The sequence below is a fragment of the Sorex araneus genome, chromosome 4 (genome assembly GCF_027595985.1).
Source record: "Sorex araneus isolate mSorAra2 chromosome 4, mSorAra2.pri, whole genome shotgun sequence".
Classification (NCBI taxonomy): Eukaryota; Metazoa; Chordata; class Mammalia; order Eulipotyphla; family Soricidae; genus Sorex; species Sorex araneus.
The window spans coordinates 212190257-212208927 of NC_073305.1; the positions used below are offsets into that span (position 1 = coordinate 212190257).

Consider the following 18671-nt stretch of genomic DNA (forward strand, 5'->3'; position numbering starts at 1 on the left):
CAGGGATAGTAATGGCTCAGCAGTATATCTTGTGTCACAAGCGGGAGGTCCTGGATTTGGGGCCCTCCAAAGGAAACATATCAGCTAATCTTAACAGCTGTGCAAGCTGATAAATATTACTGTTTTCATTTCCGTATGCTGTTGTGGGAAGTTGTTCATAAACATTGTATGAAAGCATATTGTGCTACACATACATGATTTTATTTTTTAACTCCTAAAGCAATACTGTAATAGATAAACAATCCTGTCTTAAGTGGACAGACTAGAAAACCATGCCAGGGACTGGAGTGATAGTACAGCAGGTAGGGTGCTTGCCTTGCACGCGGCCACTTCAGTTTCCGTCCCTAGCATCCCATATGGTCCCTTGAGCCCTGAGCCCTGAGCTCAGGAGGAAGCCCTGAGCACTGCCAGGCGTGACCCCAAAACAAACAAAAAATGAAAACTGTCCCAAATAGTCACAAGGAAACGGAACTCAGGGATGATGTCAGGAAAAGGAACACCCGCCACCCGAGGCATTTTATTTGGTGCTCCTGAATTTCACATTTTGTAAACCTGATGAAAGGTGTTGGCATACTTGTGTAAATAAAGGAAACAGGGTCCCCTGAGCAATGTCAGGAATAATTCCTGAGTCCCCTGAGCACTGCCAGGAGTAATTTCTGAGTTCCCTGAGCACTGCCAGAAGTAATTCCTGAGCCCAGAGGTGTGGGCCCAAAACAAATAATAGAAACAAAAAGGAAACAAAACAAAATAAGAAGCCCAGAAAAAGTCGGAGGATTAAATGAAATAATATATCACCAGTTACCATTTTGATCCACATGCTTTGGAATTTACTATTCAGTCATTCCCTTATTCATTACTTTATTGCACTTTTTTTTTCTTTTTTGGCGATACTCAGGGATTACTCCTGGCTCTGCACTCAGGAATCACCCCTGGTGGTGCTCAGGGGACCATATGGGATGCTGGGAATTCAACCCCGATTGGCCACATGCAAGTCAAATGCCTTCCCCTCTGTGCTATTGCTCTGGCCCCACACATCTTATTTTGGGGGTTGAGGTAGGGCATTGGTCTGGTCTGAGATTAAGATTGGTGGTGCTAAGGCCATGGGTTGGCATTGTGCAGGGCATACACCTTACCCCTGTCCTATTTCTCTGTCCCCATCCCTCCCCACCACACATGTATTTTTTTAAATAGAGGATAGGATTTGGATCCTAATGGGAGGTTTTGTTTCTTTTTGATAGGGAGATTTGGAGGCATTTTATTTTATATTTTAGGCTACAATAATGGTGCTAGGGAATTACTCCTGGCAGGACTGGGGGACCATAGGTGATGCTGGGAATTGGCCCCTGGTAAGGCAGTAGTTGCTGTCCTATTGCTCCGGCCCCAGATATTTTTATTTTTAGGGGGATTTTGGGGTCGCTCTTGACTGGATAGAGGGACTAATTCTGGCTCTGCGCTGGGAACACCTTTCTCTGGACCCAATGGTGGGAAAATGGTATGATTCTTAGAGTGAGGTTTCTAAAGCACATACGTGAAGGAATCTTACTGTGTTCCCATGTATGTATAGAACTGTAGTAGGCATGTATTTTTTTCCTTCTTTTTTTCATTTTGCTTTTTGGGTGACATCCAATGATGCTCAGAGGTTTACTCCTGCCTCTACACTCAGGAATTACTTACTGCCCGAGCTCGCTGGAGGTCAAACCCGGGTCCCCCACATGCAAGGGCAGAGAGCTCCGGCCCAGTGTGGGGGCGTCTCTTGTATCTCCCAGTAGCCCTATGTCCTGTGGTTCTCAGCGCTGCCTACACCTGATGTGTAGATGCATCTAACCCGGCCCCGTGTTTCTTACCCGAGTATTTCTTACCCACTTCCCCATCCTCTTCTCCGGATCCTAACAGCATGCCCGGGGTTCAGATTGCATTAGTCTATCAATTTATTTTGGGCTGTGCTCAGGGCTTACTCCGACTGCCTCAGTGCTCAGGGCCACCCCTGGCCGGACTGGGGGTCGAACCAGGTCAGCCGTGTGCGAGACAAGCGCCTCGTCCTCTGTCCCCAGCTCCCGCTTGGTTAGGAGGCACGACTGGGCCGTCTATGAGTTTCAACCGTCGGTATCGGAATTTAGTATCTGATGATGAAATATCTGTATTATCTGTAAGACACCGGGGTTCAGGATTCTTCTTCTTCTTCTTTTTTTTGCTCTTTTGTGGGCCACACCCGGGGTGCTCAAGCTGACCCTTGGCTCTGAGGTCAGGGATTACTGCTCCTAGCGGTGCTGGGTGCATGTGTGTGTGTGTGTGTGTGTGTGTGTGTGTGTGTGTGTGTGTGTGTGTTATCCGTGTGTACCCTATGGGATGCCGGGATCAAACCTGGGTTATGCGTGTGTGTGTAGCCTATCGCATGCTGGGAATTGAACCCGGGTTGCGTGTATGTGTTTGTGTGTACCCTATGGGATGCCAGGGATTGAACCCTCGTTGTGTGTATGTGTATACCCTATGAGATGCCAGGGATCGAACCCGGGTTGTGGTTGTGTGTGTGTACCCTATGGGATGCTGGAAATCGACCCGGGTTGTGTGTGTGTGTGTGTACCCTATGGGATGCTGGGGATTGAACCCGGGTTGTGTGTGTGTGTGTGTGTGTACGTGTGTACTCTCTGGGATGCCAGGGATTGAACCCTCATTGCGTGTTTGTGTGTACCCTATGGGATGCCAGGGATCGAATCCGGGTTGTGTGTGTGTGTATGTGTACCCGTGTGTACCCTATGGGATGCCGGAGATCGAACCCGGGTTGTGTGTGTGCGTGTGTGGACTCTATGGGATGCCAGGGATCGAACCCGGGTTGTGTGTGTGTCTGCGGGGGGGACCCTCCGGGGATCGAACCCGGGCCGGCCGCGTGCGAGGCGGGCGCGGCCGCGGGGCTCCCGCCCGGGGTGCCCAGGCTGCCTTCCGGGCCCGGCGGGCGCGGGCGGGCCGGGGGCGCGCGGAGGCGGCGGCGCGGGCGGCCCGGGGCGCAGACCCAAGGTCAAAGCCGCCCCGCCCGGCCCGAGTCCGCGGGCTCGCCGGCGCCCCGATGCCGCAGGCCCGCCGGGCGCGCTCGCAGGGTTCCCCCCGCCCCCCTAGGCGCTCGCAGGGTCCCCCCACCCCGCCCGGGCCGGTCTCGGTGGGGGAGGGGCAGGGCGGTCGATAAGGAAACTGATGTCGCAGCCGAGCGCGGGGGGGAGGAGGCGGCGGCGGCGGCGGCGGCGCGGGCGGGGCGGGAGGTGCCCGACAAATCGGGGCGCCGGCCGGGGCTGGGGGCGGGGGGCTGAGGCGGGCCTAGGGGCGTCGGGAGAGCTGCCCGCGGCCTCCGAGGAGGCCGAGCCGCCACCCTCACCCCTCCGCGGCCTCCGGGGAGGTCCGGCCGGGCCTCGCGCCGCGCGCCGGGCCGGTTGCCAAGGGCTGGCCCCGCCGGCACGTCCAGTTGCTAGGGCCTCCATCTTGAGGCGGCGGGCTGCGGCGCCCCCGGAAGGACTTGCCGGGCGGCGCGTTCACTTCCGGTCTGGGGCCTGCGGCGGCGGCGGCGGCGGCGGCGGCGGCGGCGACGGCGGCGGCGACGGCGGCGGCGGCGGCGGCGGCGGCAGCGGGTCGGTGTAGAAAATGGCGCTGGTGCAGCGGCTCGGGCCTCTCCCCGCGGCGCTGCCGAGGGCTTGAGGCTCGCGGGCCTCTCTCGCCGCGCCCCACTTGCTCGTGCACTTTACACACATGAGGTGAGCGGCGCTGCGTGTGTGTGTGTGTGTGTGTGTGCGCGCGTGTGTATGTGTGCGTGTGCGCGCGCGCGCGGGTGTGTGGCGGCGCTGGGGGGGGGCGCCGCGGGCGCTGCCGCAGGGCCCGCCGGCTCGGGGGGCGGCGCGGGGGGCGCGGGCGCGGCGGCCGCCGCCCGCTTTGGCGGGTGCAGCGCGGCCGGGGCCGGGGCCGGGGCCGGGGCCGGGCGGGACGAGCCGGAGCGGGGCCGGCGCTGCCCGCGCCCGCGGGGGGCCGGGCCGGGGCCGCCGGGGCCGGGGCCGCGGGGGTCGCCGCTGCCGCCGCCGCCGCCGCCGCCACCAGCCCGCCGCGGGGCTGCAGCCCCCGCAGCTTTGTGCGCGCCCCCCGCCCCCCGCCCCGGGCTCCCCTCCCCTCCCCCACCCGGCCCCGGCGCGAGCCTCTGCCGCAGCGGCTCGGTTTTCAGCGCGCATCCCTCTCTCTCCCCTCCCGCCACTCTTCTCTTGCAGAGAATTGGAAGCTAAAGCTACCAAAGACGTAGAAAGGAATCTTAGCAGGTAAGACGGGGCGGGCTCCCCCCGCACACACACACACACACACGCACACACACAGACACGCACACACACAGACACACACACACAGACACACACACACACATACACACACTACCCCCCCTGCCTCCACCCCCAACCTCCCGCCCCGTGCCGCGGGTACTCCCGCGCTGCTGCGCCCTTTCGGGGGCTCGGGAAGTCCCCCCCCCACCCCCGCCTTTGCCGCTCCTCCGGGTGTCCCCCCCCAACCACCCTCCCAACCACCGCCACCCCGTGTCATTTCATTTTTTTCGCACGCAGGGAGCAGTCGGGAGAGATGGGGCCGGAGGGAATGTTGGCTGGAAGGATTGCAGGGAGATGCGTAATTACGCGTGTCTTCCTTTCTTTCGGAGGCCAAAAAAAAAAAAAAGGAAAGAAAACAAAAACAAAGCAAAAAAAAAAAAAAACCATACACACACATATACAACAAAAATCTCCAAACCCCCACCAGCAACCAAACCCGAGGAGCAATTCTTGTAAACTTAGTTAAAGCATTCGCACCCTCTTAGAATTTAATTAGGGGGACTTGTGCATTAATTACTATTGTAAATGGTTGCAGGCATTGTGTGAGTCATGATCGAGGCGGCCCTTATGGCGGGCTGTCAAACTGTTTTGGCTTTCCCCGTTATTACTTTGTAACTCAAATTGTTGCCTTTATGAAAAGATACTATGTGTTCGAATTGCCCCCCCATACATACATACACACACATACACACATACATACAGGAGGTAGTCAGGCGGGTTCTGTTGCATGGGGAAAAGTGTTGCCTTTGAACTTTACCTAGCATCAGCTGCGTTTTGTTTTCTCTTTTGAAACTACATTTGTGTCTGGGATTTGGTGGGTGCTCCTTTTAAATTTTGTGAATCAGCAAGTAAAGTAATGAAATAAAGGGAGGAAGTAGGGAAATGAGTGTTCCTATAAGGAGGAATCTTTGCTATTGGAAGCATATCACTGTCATAAAAAGGAGTTCTTAGTTGTTGTTTTAAAGGCTTTGGGTGGAAATGTTTGCCTTTATTGCTTAAGCATCAGGACTTGGCACTGTATTTAACTCTTTCCCATTCTTCCTTTCCCCTCCGCCTCCCCCCCATGGTCTTCATATTTTCTTTTCCATCTTACTGGGACACTTGGATTTCTAGGTTTAACTGTGGGCAGCTTTCTCTTTTTTGACTTGGTCACGCTAACATTTCTGCTCTCAGATTTTTTTTTTTCCTTTTTGTGGATTGTGCTTGATTGCAAGTTCGAGGTTATGAATTCAGATTTATGCCGCCTAAATATTTTCACCACCAGGGCTCATTCCATTTGTGTATATTATTGTTGCTCACTTATTAATAGGTTGTTGAAGCACAGTTGTTATTGGCTCAAAAAGTATGACAGTTTTCTGTTTAGTTGGCGTGATTATGTGATCATTTAAAAGAAGCCTGAGCTCAGGCTTAAGGAAGTCTTTGCTGGACATTGAAATAAGTTTTAGCGTCAGAAGTTTAATTAAAGAAATAATGGAGGAGGAAACTTAGAGAAGACAGGTCCCGTCTCTTAATGGGCGCCTCCACGGTGGAGCCAAGCCTTGCTTCCGTTTTCCCTTCCATTTTTGCTTTGTCAGGCGCCCATAGAAGTGGAAATCTTGTGGAGGTTTTCTTGGACTTCACTGGGAAGGGTCTCTACCCACATTCGTTTTTCACATGAGATTGCAGTTAGAATTTGGTGTCTATCAGCCACGTCCCAGAGTTTGAATCGTAGCTCTGCTATTTATACGATGACCTTGACTCTTGACAAATCACTTAGCCTCTCTGTGCCCAATCCATAAAAGGGGAGGTCGGGCTCAGCCAGTTTCGAAGGTCAGTTACGCCTCCGTGGACTGAACTAAGGTGAAGTCGAGGGCTTCGAGGGTACATCCGCCCACCAGGGCCTGCTTTGCCTGCTGGAGGCCCTAGGTTGGTGGATGCGTGGCACCAAAAGTTAAGTGTTTCCCTGTCGGCAGAGAACATGTAGACAGACTTTAATTAGTACACAGTTATTATAAAAAAAAAGTTAGTTTTATTTATTTATTATTTTTTGCTTTTTGGGTCACACCTGGTGATGCACAGGGCTTACTCCTGACTCTTGCACTCAGAAATTACTCCTGGCGGTGCTCAGGGGACCATATGAGATGCGGGGAATTGAACCTGGTCGGCCGAGTGCAAGGCAAAATGCCCTACCCGCTGTGCTATCACCCCAGTCCTAAATTAGTATGTTACTTTAAAAATCCATTTTGGGGGCCCCCATCTGGTGGTACAGAGTTTACTCCTGGCTCTGGGCTCAGGGATTACTCTGGACAGGGCTGGGGGGTGCCGAGGATGGAACCTGGGTCAGCCATGCGCTTGGCAAGCGTCTTGCCTGCTGTACTATCGCCGTGGCCCGTAATTCCTACCTCTGACGACGATGATGTCCACCCATTGACCTGCGAAGAGCTTCTGTTGCTCTGAAGGGAAGAAGAGGCAAATCCAGGCTTGGAAGTGGATGACTCGGGCTCTTGGGGGCGGATTGAGAAGCTGCCAGGGAGGACAGGGGATTCGGTGGGCAGTGCTTCCTCTCAGCTTCACCTCTAGCTCTTGGCTTCCTTTTTTTCCAAACAAGGAGCCTGCCAGTCCCCATTTCTGCCCTCGTTGGGAGGCCAAGGCTTTGCCCTGTATTCGCTTAGGGAGCACTTCGGTGCCCTCTCCATGCTCCCAGAGCAAGAGTAGCCACTGGGAAGGGAGGTGGGTGGTGACTGCATTGGTCAGTGATGTTGCGTGGACTCCTGATCCCTGAAACTACTTCTGCAAGTTAGGCAGAAGTAGTGTTCCCACTTCACAGATGAGGACGTGAAGGCCTGGAGTGGTCAGCTGACTATCAGGAGGATTACTGTTCTTTGGGTCTCTGAAGCTGCAGCTCCTTCTCAAGACCGTGCCAGTTTCAAAAAACAGCTGGTGGACTGGAGCAGTAGGACAGTGGCTAGGGCATTTGCTTGACCCTCAGCCAATCCAGGTTCCGTCCCCGCAATCCCATATAGTCCCGAAGCCCACGGGGAGTGAGCACAGAGTGAGCACAGAATCAGGAGTAAGTCTGGAGCACTGTTGGGTATGGCCCCCAAACAAAAACTGGCATAAGAGAAAGATGTATTTTACTGCTCTTATGTGAAGTAGAGAACAGTTGTGAATGTGCGCGTGACTAAATACATATTTGCACACACGTGTGTATATGGTTTTATTCCGGGGGGAGGTTGATGCCTGGTGATGCTTTGGCTGTGTGGTGCATGGGCTTGAACCCGGGGCTCGTGGGAGCAAAGCCTGTGCTCCAGCCCCTTGAGCCATCTGCCCGGGCCTGAGTCGGCCATCTTAGCTCACTGCCGACCGTTACAGTTGTCAGTCATGTTGTCTCAACAAGGTGCTCACCGTTGGCATGAACTTTGAAAGGATGGAGTCATACTGAAAGGCTGTGAAGAAGGCAGTGTCAGAACCAAAGCGGGAGAAAAGGCACACGGATGGGAGGTGCAGGGGAGTTTGAAATACTGGGTGGTGGTTCAAATGGGTGACATGGACGTTGTTTGGAGGCAGGGGCTAGAGAGCGAGGTAGTGAGTGGGGAGGGCACTCGCCTTGCATGTGGTTGGCCTGTTCTGTCCCCAGGATCCCTTTGGTCCCTGCCAGGAGCCAGGAGTAATCCCTGAGCGTCGCCAGATGTGGCCCAAAATCCTTCAAGAAAAAGTCTGGGGGCAGATGTAGAGGTGCTTGGATAAATCTTTGTTTTACTGGGGTAGCATGGTTAATGTGCACGAGTCTTGAAATACTGGCTTCTTACTGCATTCTTGGCATGTTGTAGGGTCATGACAGGATAGGATAGAGGTGACAAGGGGCCAGAGAAATGATTCAGAGGTTAAGGTGCTTATCTTGCATGTGGCTGATGCAGATTTGAGTCCCAGTGCCACATGTGGTCTTCCAACCTGCAATAACCCCAGCACCACTGGGTGTGGTCCAACTTCCTCCCCTCCCCTGCCCTAAGGCAGTGACAGGAGTGGAGACAAGAGGTGAAGAAGATCTGTGCTCAGGAGTAGTAGAAAGGAGGTAGAGGGGCCGGAGCGATAGTACAGCAGGGAGGGCATTTGCCTTGCATGCTGGCGACATGGATTCGACCCGCAGCATCTCATATGGTCCCCTGAGCATTGCCAAGAGTAATTCCTGAGTGCAGAGCCAGGAATAATCTCCTGAGCATCTCTGGGTGTGATCCACTGTCACTGTCATCCCGTTGCTCATCGATTTGTTTGAGCGGGCACCAGTAACGTCTCTCATCGAGAGACTTATTGTTACTGTTTTTGGCATATCCAATATGCATGGGTAGCTTGCCAGGCTCTGCCGTTCGGGCTCGATACTCTCGGTAGCTTGCTGGGCTCTCCGAGAGGGGTGGAGGAATCAAACACAGGTCGGCAGCGTGAAAGGTGAACGTGCTGTCGCTCCAGCCCTGGTGTGACCCAAAAATTTAAAAAAAAAAAAAAAAAAGGTGAGAATCTTAATTGAGAAGATGGAGTCTGAGATTTGCTGCAGGAAGTAGGAGTGCACCCGGTCGTCATACTCCATGAGTGTGAGATTGGTGCCTGAGCAGCAGTCCAGTGGGTGGGGCCCTTGCTTGACACGTGGCCAGCCTAGGTTCGATCCCCAGCATCCCTGGACACCGTATGGTGTTACAGTTCCTGAGTGCAGAACTTGGAATAATCCGAGCACCACCAAGTGTGACCCTCCTCCCCGCTGCGCCCCCCCCCAAAAAAGGGAAAGAAACAAAATCCAAAAGCCCCCCCTATGAATATCAGATTGACCCAGCCTGAGATCAGAATTGAGGTCAGAAGTGATAAGTTACATTTCTAGTTGTAAAAGAATCTCTTGTTTAACTCAGCAAATCTAATTTTATTTCTATTTATTTTTGGGCCACACCTGGTGGCACTCAGGGTTCTCTGCTGGTTCTCACTCGGGGTTTACTCTCGGCGGGGCTGGGAGGGACCATATGTAGTGCCAGGGATTGAACCCGGGTTGGCTGTATGCACGCCACACAACATACTACCGACTCGTTATCTCTCGGGCTCAGCTGATCTAACTGAAAAAAAAAAAAAAGAAAAAGTTGGGGGGCCCAGATGTAAGTTGGCTGTCGAGCACTTGCCTTACATGTAGGAAACTTGCATTCTGTCCTTGGCTCTGCCAGAAAAAGACTATAGCCATAGAATAATTGGGTAGTCAGAACTGAACTGAAGTATGTTAGAGACATTATTCTAACACCTGCATTTTACAAATGACGGTAGATCTTTTTACTTCTGTTTGGTTTGGGGGCTTGGCTGTGCTCAGGGGCGCCTCCGCGGTGCTGGGACTCGGAGCTGGTATCCCAGAACTGTTTCTCCCGCCCCACTGATATCAGGACATTTTTTTCTTACTTTGCCTGGGCAAAATGCTGTGTAAGAAAAGTGATGGGGGGCACCGAAGCCATAGTACAGCAGGTGGGGTGCTTGCCTTGCGTGGGGCCGACCCGGGTTCCATTCCGGCACCCCACTTGGCTCTCTGAGCCCTGCCAGAAGTGATCTCTGAGCACAGAGCCAGAGATAAGCAAGTTCAGAGTACCCCTGGCTGTGATTCCCCTCTCCCCACCCAAAGGAGAAGAAAAAGAGGGGGGTCGGGGAGGACTAGAGCAGGTGCTCTGCATATGGGAGCCCCGATTCTGTCCCCAGGACCACACAGACCTTGCAGGCGCCGGGCAGGGAGTAGCCCTTGGGCCCATCCAGGTGTGGCCCAGAAGCAAAAGGAGAGAGAAGGCAGGTCTGGGCCCTCGGAGTAAACGAGGGCTCTCCCTGACCCCGGCGAGGCCCTCAGGCCGGGAGAAGGAACTAGCGGAAGTAGTGTGGGGCTGCCCAGCCCTGGAGGCAGGAAGTTGTCCCTGTGGCATGGCCCACACTCGTGGGTGCTCCTGGTGCCCACAGAATGGAGGGGAAATAAGATTGATGGTCGAAAGTGAGAGTCATCCCAACCTGAAGCGAAGCGGCCAGGGTAGGACAAATAACATCTGTACTTATGACGCCTAGCTTGACTGATCCTTCATTGTTGTTGTTTGTTTTGGGTGGGGCCACACCTGGTGGTGCTCAGGGATCACTCTTGGCAGGCTCGGGGCGGGGATGGGGGTATCGTACAGGACTCTAGGGACCCAACCCCGGTCAGCTGCATGCCGGGCAAGCACCCTGTCCGCTGTACGATTGCTCGGGCCCTTGATCTTCCTATTTTGTCACATTTGCTTTATCGTGTTCACATATTTCCCGCACAAGGCCTGTCTGCATAGCAGCCGTAGATGGCAAAGTCAGATTCCCCCCGGGAAGGCACGCTACCTCTTGGTGTGTGCACATTCCCCCAGCTCTCCCTGTCTGTCTGTGTGTGGAGACGTGTTCTTCTCCCTCCACTCCTGATCCAGGCTTGCATGTAGTCCTGTCTGCATGTTCCGGGCTCTGGAACCCGCTCCTTACTTCCCTCTGCCTTTTTCATGGGCCTGACATTTTTGGAAGACTCAGGAGCCAGTGTGTGTGTGTGTTTAAGTTTGGATTTGCAGGATGGTTTCTGCAGGGTTGCCCAGGCCAGACCTTGGGCAAGAGGCGTCCCGCTGGGCTGTGCGGCCCATTTGCCTTAGTCAGGCCCCCTCCCGCCACTTGGAAGCAAATTAATCACAAATTTATCCAGGGCTTTGATCTCTTCCATCCACTCCCCGTGTCACTTTAGGCCAGGGCAAACAACGGGTTTAAACTGAGCTCGAATTTTCAATACCTGAGGTTCTAGAATTCCCCCCTGAGTTGATCGAGTGTCAGGACTGCAGCTGTGGGGGAGGGCGTTTCTGAAGGGGAACCTTGTTAAACACAGCCCGCACTGACCTCGCCTTATTTTACCTGGCTGCCTTGGTGAGAACTGCAGCACCAGGCCTCGGTTCCTGGCAGGTGTTCTTAGAAAGGACGCCCCTTCTAAGGGCAGCCCTGGGCCCGTCTCTGGGTTCCAGGGTGTCATGCACAGATGGTCGGAAGTAAGTGGGAGAACTGACTGTGGGCTTCACAGAAAATCGCAGGGACGGTCCCTCAGCATTTATCAGGTTCCAAGAGCCGCGACTCCCCAAAGGTAAAGGCATGTTGCAGTATGGGGAAGATGTCAGAGAGGCCACACAGCTGTGCCCAAGGGCAGAATCGAGATTCAGGAGAGAGAAAGTAACAGATGACAGCTTAGATTTCCTCTTCCGTCCTCTCCCTCCCCCCCCCCAAAAAAAAAAAATAAAAGGGAAGAGAAAGGCCGGTTAAGATTCCACTAAGGTGGTCTTATTTTTTCAAATGATTTGCATACTCTGAGTTGTCCATGCCGCAGAAATTGTAGCACTTCTACTCTGGTAGCTAGGGGGAGGACATTTGGAATTTTCAGCAGTAGCATATTCCCTGCCGATGACTCAGCTGACTCACCGATTCAGATGGAATGCTCACAGCAGACTGAAGCCCGGTGGAGGAATTTTATACTTTGAACCTTACAGGATAGTTTCTGTAAGCAGCAATTGATTGGAATTTTGTCTAATAACAAACAGGATTAAGCCAAGCCCCTTGTTTTGCTGTTCTGACGAATGGTTTTCAGTAAGCTAGCGTTTCCTGGGCAGCTTGCTGCGGGGATACTGACTATTTTTTATAATGATGACAGCTGTTCCGTTGACTCGTGTCCCTGCTTTCATTCTTTCAGCTTATACCCCTGAAACACACCAGAAGAAACACAGCTTGTAAATCTAAATGTATTTAAACTGTTTAAATAAAGAGGTGAATTTAAATGGATTTTTAAGCAGATGGTGAGCTTTGCAAAGGATGATAAAGGAACAGGTTCTGCTGATTCTGGTCATGAAACCAGACTGTGAGGCAAGGAAGGGAGGTGCTTACTATGTCAGGGTTCTAGCCTTGAACATGAAGTCGTCTTCTCTAGAGCGAATCTGTCATTCCAACTTAGAAACCTTTGTCAGCTCCTCGCTGGCTTTGGAACATAAGTTCAAATTAGTCCGTGCTCCTGTTGATCTGTTTAGCTTTGACCTTTCTGTCTCTTGCCCAATCTTCAGCTCCTTTTCGGAATGTCCTTTTCTCTCTCTCTCTCTCTCTCTCTCTCTCTCTCTCTCTCTCTCTCTCTCTCTCTCTCTCTCTCTCTCTCTCTCTCTCTCTCTCTCTCAATAAGTTTGTTGCAGGTGAAATTCATAGGCCATAGATTACCTTTTAAGAAATTTTAAGAGTGAGGAAGAGAGAAAAATGTGTTCAAGAGAGAATACAGGCTTCTCCAAAGAGAGGAGAGATTTGATTTAATGTTTTTATTTTTTAAAATTAGATTTGCAGTTGTACAATCACAAGACCCTCATTCTAGGTCCTTTTTTGCTACCGCTTCCCCGCATCCCGACCCCACAACCGTTAGCATTCTTTCCCCACTCACTCTGCTGTGCCTGATTCTGCTTGCTTTTTTTTTTTGGGGGGGGTCACACCCAGAGATGCACAGGGGTTACTCCTGGCTCATGCACTCAGGAATGACTCCTGGCGGTGCTCAGGGGACCATATGGGATACTGGGAATTGAACCCGGGTTGGCCGAGTGCAAGGCAAACACTCTACCTGCTGTTCTATCGCTCCAGCCCCTGATTCTTCTTTCTATACGGTTGTATAGTGTGTGGCCCTCTGTCAGCTTTTTTGGCTAAGCATGATTTTTCTTCTTTTTTTTTGTGTGTGCTCAGGGCTTACACCTGGCTCAGGGATGCCTGTTAGTGGCACTCAGGGACGATAAGGGGCGCCAGGGGATTAGACCTGATTGGCTGTGTACAAGGCCAGCACCCTCCACGCTGTCCTGCCTCTCTGGCCCTTGGAGAGTGGGGCTCTGCCTCTGCTTAGGGGGCTCCTGGTGGTGCTTAGGGGACTGGGGGGTACCAGGCCAGGCAGTTCTCGCTCCGGCCCAAGGGCTGATAATTCTTAGTGGAGAAGAAAGGACTGTCGTAAACCCTGAGCAGGATGTGAGCTGTGAACTTGGTGTTTTGTTCCTAATCTGAATGCTTTTTTTCTTGTTGTGAAAGGGCATTGGATTTTGTCCTAAGCTTTTCCGGTGTGTATTGAGGCTGTAGTGTCCGTTTTGGCTTGTGGGCCTCACCTGTCTGTGAGCTCAGGGATCACTCCTGGTGGGGCTTTGAGGACCATTTGGGGGTGTTGGTGATTGAACCGGGGTCAGCTGCTTGCAAGGCACAGTCCCTGTCCACTATACTGACACTCTGGTCCCCAAGGCCATAGTGTAGTTCGGTGATATATTGATCTGTTGGGGCATGTAGACTGATTTCTCTGTTCATTGATTCTTGTTGTTGTTGTTACCTGAGTCGCCCTCGTGGTGCTCAGGACTCGCTTCCGACTGCCCTCAGGGATCACAGCTGGGGGGTGCTCTGGACCTTACGGGAATTGAAGCCTGGAATTGAACCGGATTCAAACCCCGGCCCGCCAGGTCCGCCACGTGATGGGCAAGTGCCCCTATATTCTCTGTACTATGCTGGTCTCTAAACCAGCCTTGCATGCCTGGAGACATTCCACTAGAACACCACAGATATTTTTCTTTGGGGGCGGGGGGTGGGCGCAGATCGGAGCACACCCCACTGTGTGTAGGGCTTTCTCCGGCTGTGCTCAGGGAGCACTCCTGGTGGGGCCCCAGGCACCTGATGGGGTGCTGTGGATCAAACTGGGGCCAGCCGCGTGCAAGACCAGCACCCTACCTGCTGCCATGCGGTCTCTCCAGCCTCGATATGTATGTAGGGTTTTGGTGTTTTTTGTTTTGTTTCGTTTTGTTTTTTTTAAATCTTGCTATAGTCTCCATAGGGATCTTTCATTGATAGCCACGTATACCTGTCCCTGGTGCCAGGGATGGAACCCAGGACATCACACGTGCAAGGTGATGCCACTTCATCATCGCTGTAGGTCAGCGCAGTTATAGGAGTGTTCATTTGTTTCCCCTTTGGTATTTGGGCCACACCTGGCAGTTCTCAGGGGTTACTTCTGGCTCTGCACTGAGGGATCACTCCTGGCAGTATGCAGGGGACCAGATGCGGGGCCAGGGATGGAACCCGGGTTGGCTGTGTGCAAGGCGAGAGCCCTCCCCACTGTGCTGTCTCTCTGGCCCCCTTAGTTTTTATTTTGATGGACATTTTCAGCCTCTCGCCACCACCACCACAGTGCCTAGGACCTTCCCATGGTGGTACCGGGCATTCAGGCCAAAATTTCAGCTGTCAGAGCCACATGCAAGGCAAACACTCCTCGTCCTGTGCTTTATCTTCAGCTCCGGTTTACTTATTTTTTTTTATTTTTTGTTTTTTTCTCTTTTGCTCAGTGGCTGTTACTGGCTCTGTGCCCAGTCAGGAGTGAGTGAGTCCTGGCTGTGCCCCAGGGGACCTTATGCGGAGCCTGGGATGGAACTAGGGTTGACTGCTAGCTTGCAAGGCAAGCACTTGAGCACTGTCTGTCACAACCATTACATTTTAATTTAAAAACAAACGTTTTCAGGGCTCAGGGCTCACGACCTTTACGTTTTTAATTTTTTGTTGAGAAATTTTGTGTCTGTATCCATAAAGGTATATTTATCTGTAGTTTTCTCTGTGATATTTTAATTTTCTTTTGGATTTTGAGCTGTAGGTTGGACATCTGCCTCATTCTACATTTTGCAGCCATGGTTGTTTTTATAATTTCGGTTCCTTTTTCTGCTTTCCCCCTCACTCCCAGCTTTGTTAAGTCATCATTGACAAAATCTGTTTCACTTTCTCACCCCCCCCCATCCAGTAGTGCTGGGGGTTACTCCTGGCTCTGCACTCAGGAATAACTCCCCGCTGTACTTCGGGGTTCATACAGGCTGCCAGGGATTGACCCTACCTAGGTCGGCCTCGTGCAAGGCAAGTCACTCTGGGTCACTTTTTTATTTTGGTTTCACTTTCTTTCGTGCACAGCCCTTTTTTTATACTGGGATATAATTGACATCCTTTGTGTAGGCTTAAGGTGTAAAGCACTGCTGATTTGATCTACTTTTGTACTGAAGAATGATAACCACCTAAATGTTGGTTGACATCTCTCTTGTGGCATATATTTATGCTTCTTTCTTGTGGTGAGAATATTTAAACGCTAATCTCGAGGCTACTTTGAAGTACATAACGTGATTGTTAAACTATAGTCCCTCTACGTTAACTCTCCAGAACTTGTAGTCGCAGCTTTCTAGTTGCAAGTTTGTGCACTTTTTGTGTTTTGGGCCCTACCTGGAGTTTTTTAGGGCTTACTCCTGCCTGTGCTCAGGGATCACTCCTGGCAGCGCTCGGGGGCGGGGGGGATGCTGCGGGGGGTGCTGGGCATCGGACGCAGGCCAGCTGCAGGCAAGGCAAACACCCTGCCTGCCAGACTCTCGCTCCAGCCCGAACTGCAAGTCTGCAGTGTTTCGGACCGTCTCTCACTTCTCTCTTATCCCCCAGAGCCTCTGCTGAGGGCCACTCCCCTCTGCTCGAGGCCCCGGTCATCTCATTCCGTGTGTGATGTCTTACGGTCTCTGCCTTTTGGTCCCAGTGTCCAAACGATCCAAATTCCGAGTGGCAGGGTTTCCTTCTTTCTCTTGGCTGAAGAAGGGCCCATTGTGTGCTGTGGGTGAGTGAATGTCTCAGCATGCCCCCGGCCACGCCTGCGGCGGGAGGGCGCCCCTGCGGGCCTGCTTTCACTGCCCTGGCATCTGGCGCACCTGGAGCCCGTGGTGCTGCCCCGCACACCGGCGTTGGCCGGGCTCACGTCCTCGTCAGCCCCTGGTTTCTCTCGGTTCGGTGGTGTCGCTCTGCCAGCACTTGGCTTGCTTCTGGGTCCTGGTGCGTGCAGCTCTGTGGGGTCACGGCCTTCTTGGTGCCCTAGCAGTTCAGCGGCGTCCCAGGGACAGAGGTGCTGGGGATTGCCGCGGGGTCTCTCACCCCTCATCTCTTAGAGCTAAACTCGAGTCTCTACATCGGCCTGCTAAGAGCATCATCTGCATTGCCGAGTTAGTTTTTGTTTCCCCCCCTTTGGATTTTTGGCTCACACTTCGCTGTGCTCAGGACTCCCAGCTCTGTGCTCAGGGATCACTCCCCCGGGCTCAGGGGACCATATGCATTGCTGGGGATCAAACCTGGGTCTGCCACGTGCAAGGCCAGCGCTCTGTACTGCCTCTCCAGCTCTTCCTCTTCCTACAGTTAGTTGACTATTCTGAAAGCCTTTACCCTTTTCATTCATCTTCCATTATTTGTTCATTCACCTGTTTACCAGTAGAACCGTGTGTGTGTGTGTGTGTGTGTGTGTGTGTGTGTGTGTGTGTGTGTGTGTGTGTGTGTGTGTTTATACTGGCTATGGTCAGAGGCTGCTCCTGGCCAGCTGCCTATGGGTTGTTCGAAGCAGTGGCCTTGGGTCCCTGTGATGCTGGGAATCAGGCCCTGGGCTGCTGCATGCATCACATACAATCTGTATCCACGCTCCTGCCCCCGTCCCGGGGATTCTCAATGTTCGGTGGACTGTGACCCTTCAGTAGCATGTGACTGATGACAGGGCTTGTGGAACCCCCTCAAGCTAGACCTGTATTTTTATTTTCTGTTTCGTTTTGCTTTCTTTTCTATTTTTCCTTTTTCCTTTTCTTTTGGGGGGGAGGGTGTTGCGTACGTGGTGATGCTCAGGGCTTATTCCTGGCTCTGCCCTCAGGAGTTACTCCTCGGAGCTGCTTGGAGAAGCATATGGGGTGCTGGGCAGACACCTTCCCCTCCATACTGTTGTTGGGCCCCAGAGGGACAGTCTTGATCCTTGACGTCCCCAGGATGGTCGTCCAAGGCCGCCTCTCATTCCCTCGCTCAGACTGTGATGGGGGGAGGTGATGGTCACTTTCAGCCAGGAGCTGTTTTGCCAGTCTGCTGGCCACATGACAGTTCTGCTGAGGTGGACACGGAGAGGCCGAGAGTGACTCTTCCAGCTCGTGATTCTAGCTGTGGTCTCCTTGGGCATCCCCCAGCCTGCTGGAGTGTGGGTAGCTGGTGTCAGTCATTGGCTGTTTCGCTGTCCACCTGCGACTCCTTTCGCTGTCCTCCTCCTGCCAGCTCTGGCTGGGCCACCTCTGCAGGGCAAGGTGCCCTCAGTGACCCTCTGCAGTTTCTTGTGTGTGCCCATCATTTCCGCAGCTCCTGCCCCCTGAACCGTGAGCACACCCCGTGTGCCTGGCTCTGGAGCCTGGACTGTGTTTCCTCAGGGTCCTGTTAGGGGCTCGGGCAGTCCCTGTAGGTAACTTGGGTGGCCTGGGTGCAGCTCTGCGCTGAAGGTCACTCCGTGTGTGCTCGTGGGCAGGTTTCTTTCGAGGGGATGACCCAGGGCGCTGGCTGGCCTTGCCTGTCTGCAGAGTTAGGATCCGGGAGCCGGCCTCCGCTCTTCAGAGGCGTTTCAGACAGATTCCCCGGGTTTCTGGGGAACACAGAGCCAGCGGGCAGGAGGATGCACCTCGTTCCCACCGTTTGGCTCCCGAGACTCTTCCCCACTCCTCGCCTATCCCTGTGCACCTAGCGCGGGTCTCCCGCCTCTCCAGAGCCCACCAGGGTCTGGGGAGACCCTCAGCGTGTGTTCTTGGGGGATTGCTTCCTTTGCTCTCTCTCATTCACTTACTCATCAGTTCTGGGTCGAGTTTAGGGACCCTCCCCGGTCCCCATCTCCTCAGTGAGACCGAGTAGAAAGAAGATGGCAGACACATTTGTCCTATCTGATCTTTCGAAATTCTGGACCAGCAGTTCTGCTGATGACCCTCAGCGCTGGTGGTTTTAAAAGCACTGAAACAAACTTGGGTAATGAGTGTGTGGGGGGAGCTAGTAATCGGGTCTCAAGTGTTGCTAGCATAGTTGGGAATGTTTTAGAGCATGAGGGAACTCTCTTGCTGGAGTAAAAGTCACTTATTGAGAATCATTTGCATTCTGAAAGTAATTATAAAGCCATCAAGACTGGGGAAATGAAGAGAGGAAGGACACCTGCTCGGGCAGCAGGAGAACGGGCGTTTCCGGCACTGCCAGTAACTGCTGATTGATAATTGGGGCCAGAGGCAGGTTAACTCACGCACCCGTGATTTTATTGATTCTGTTCTAGAGTTGGAGACAGTTGCTTGCTTCCCAGTATAAATTAGAGGTTGTCATTTTTGATGTCCTGAGATAAAAGTTCTATTTAAGATTTACTAAAGATAATATTGTATATGGCTGTATAGTTAGGTGCAGGTTGCAAATTGTGTTTAATTTCAACAAGAGAGTAAAAGTTGCCATGTTTCTAATTAAGAGAAAATAAAC

At 52.9% G+C, this 18671-nt stretch overlaps 1 protein-coding gene across 1 annotated transcript in view; it reads left to right on the forward strand.

The window, feature by feature from the left end:
- Nucleotides 1-18671, forward strand: part of TNRC6A (trinucleotide repeat containing adaptor 6A) — a 189648-nt gene that overhangs the window by 110968 nt on the left and 60009 nt on the right. Inside the window, 1 exon segment of the mRNA XM_055136611.1 lies at nt 4239-4286. Within this exon segment, the coding sequence (XP_054992586.1) occupies nt 4239-4286 (48 nt within the window).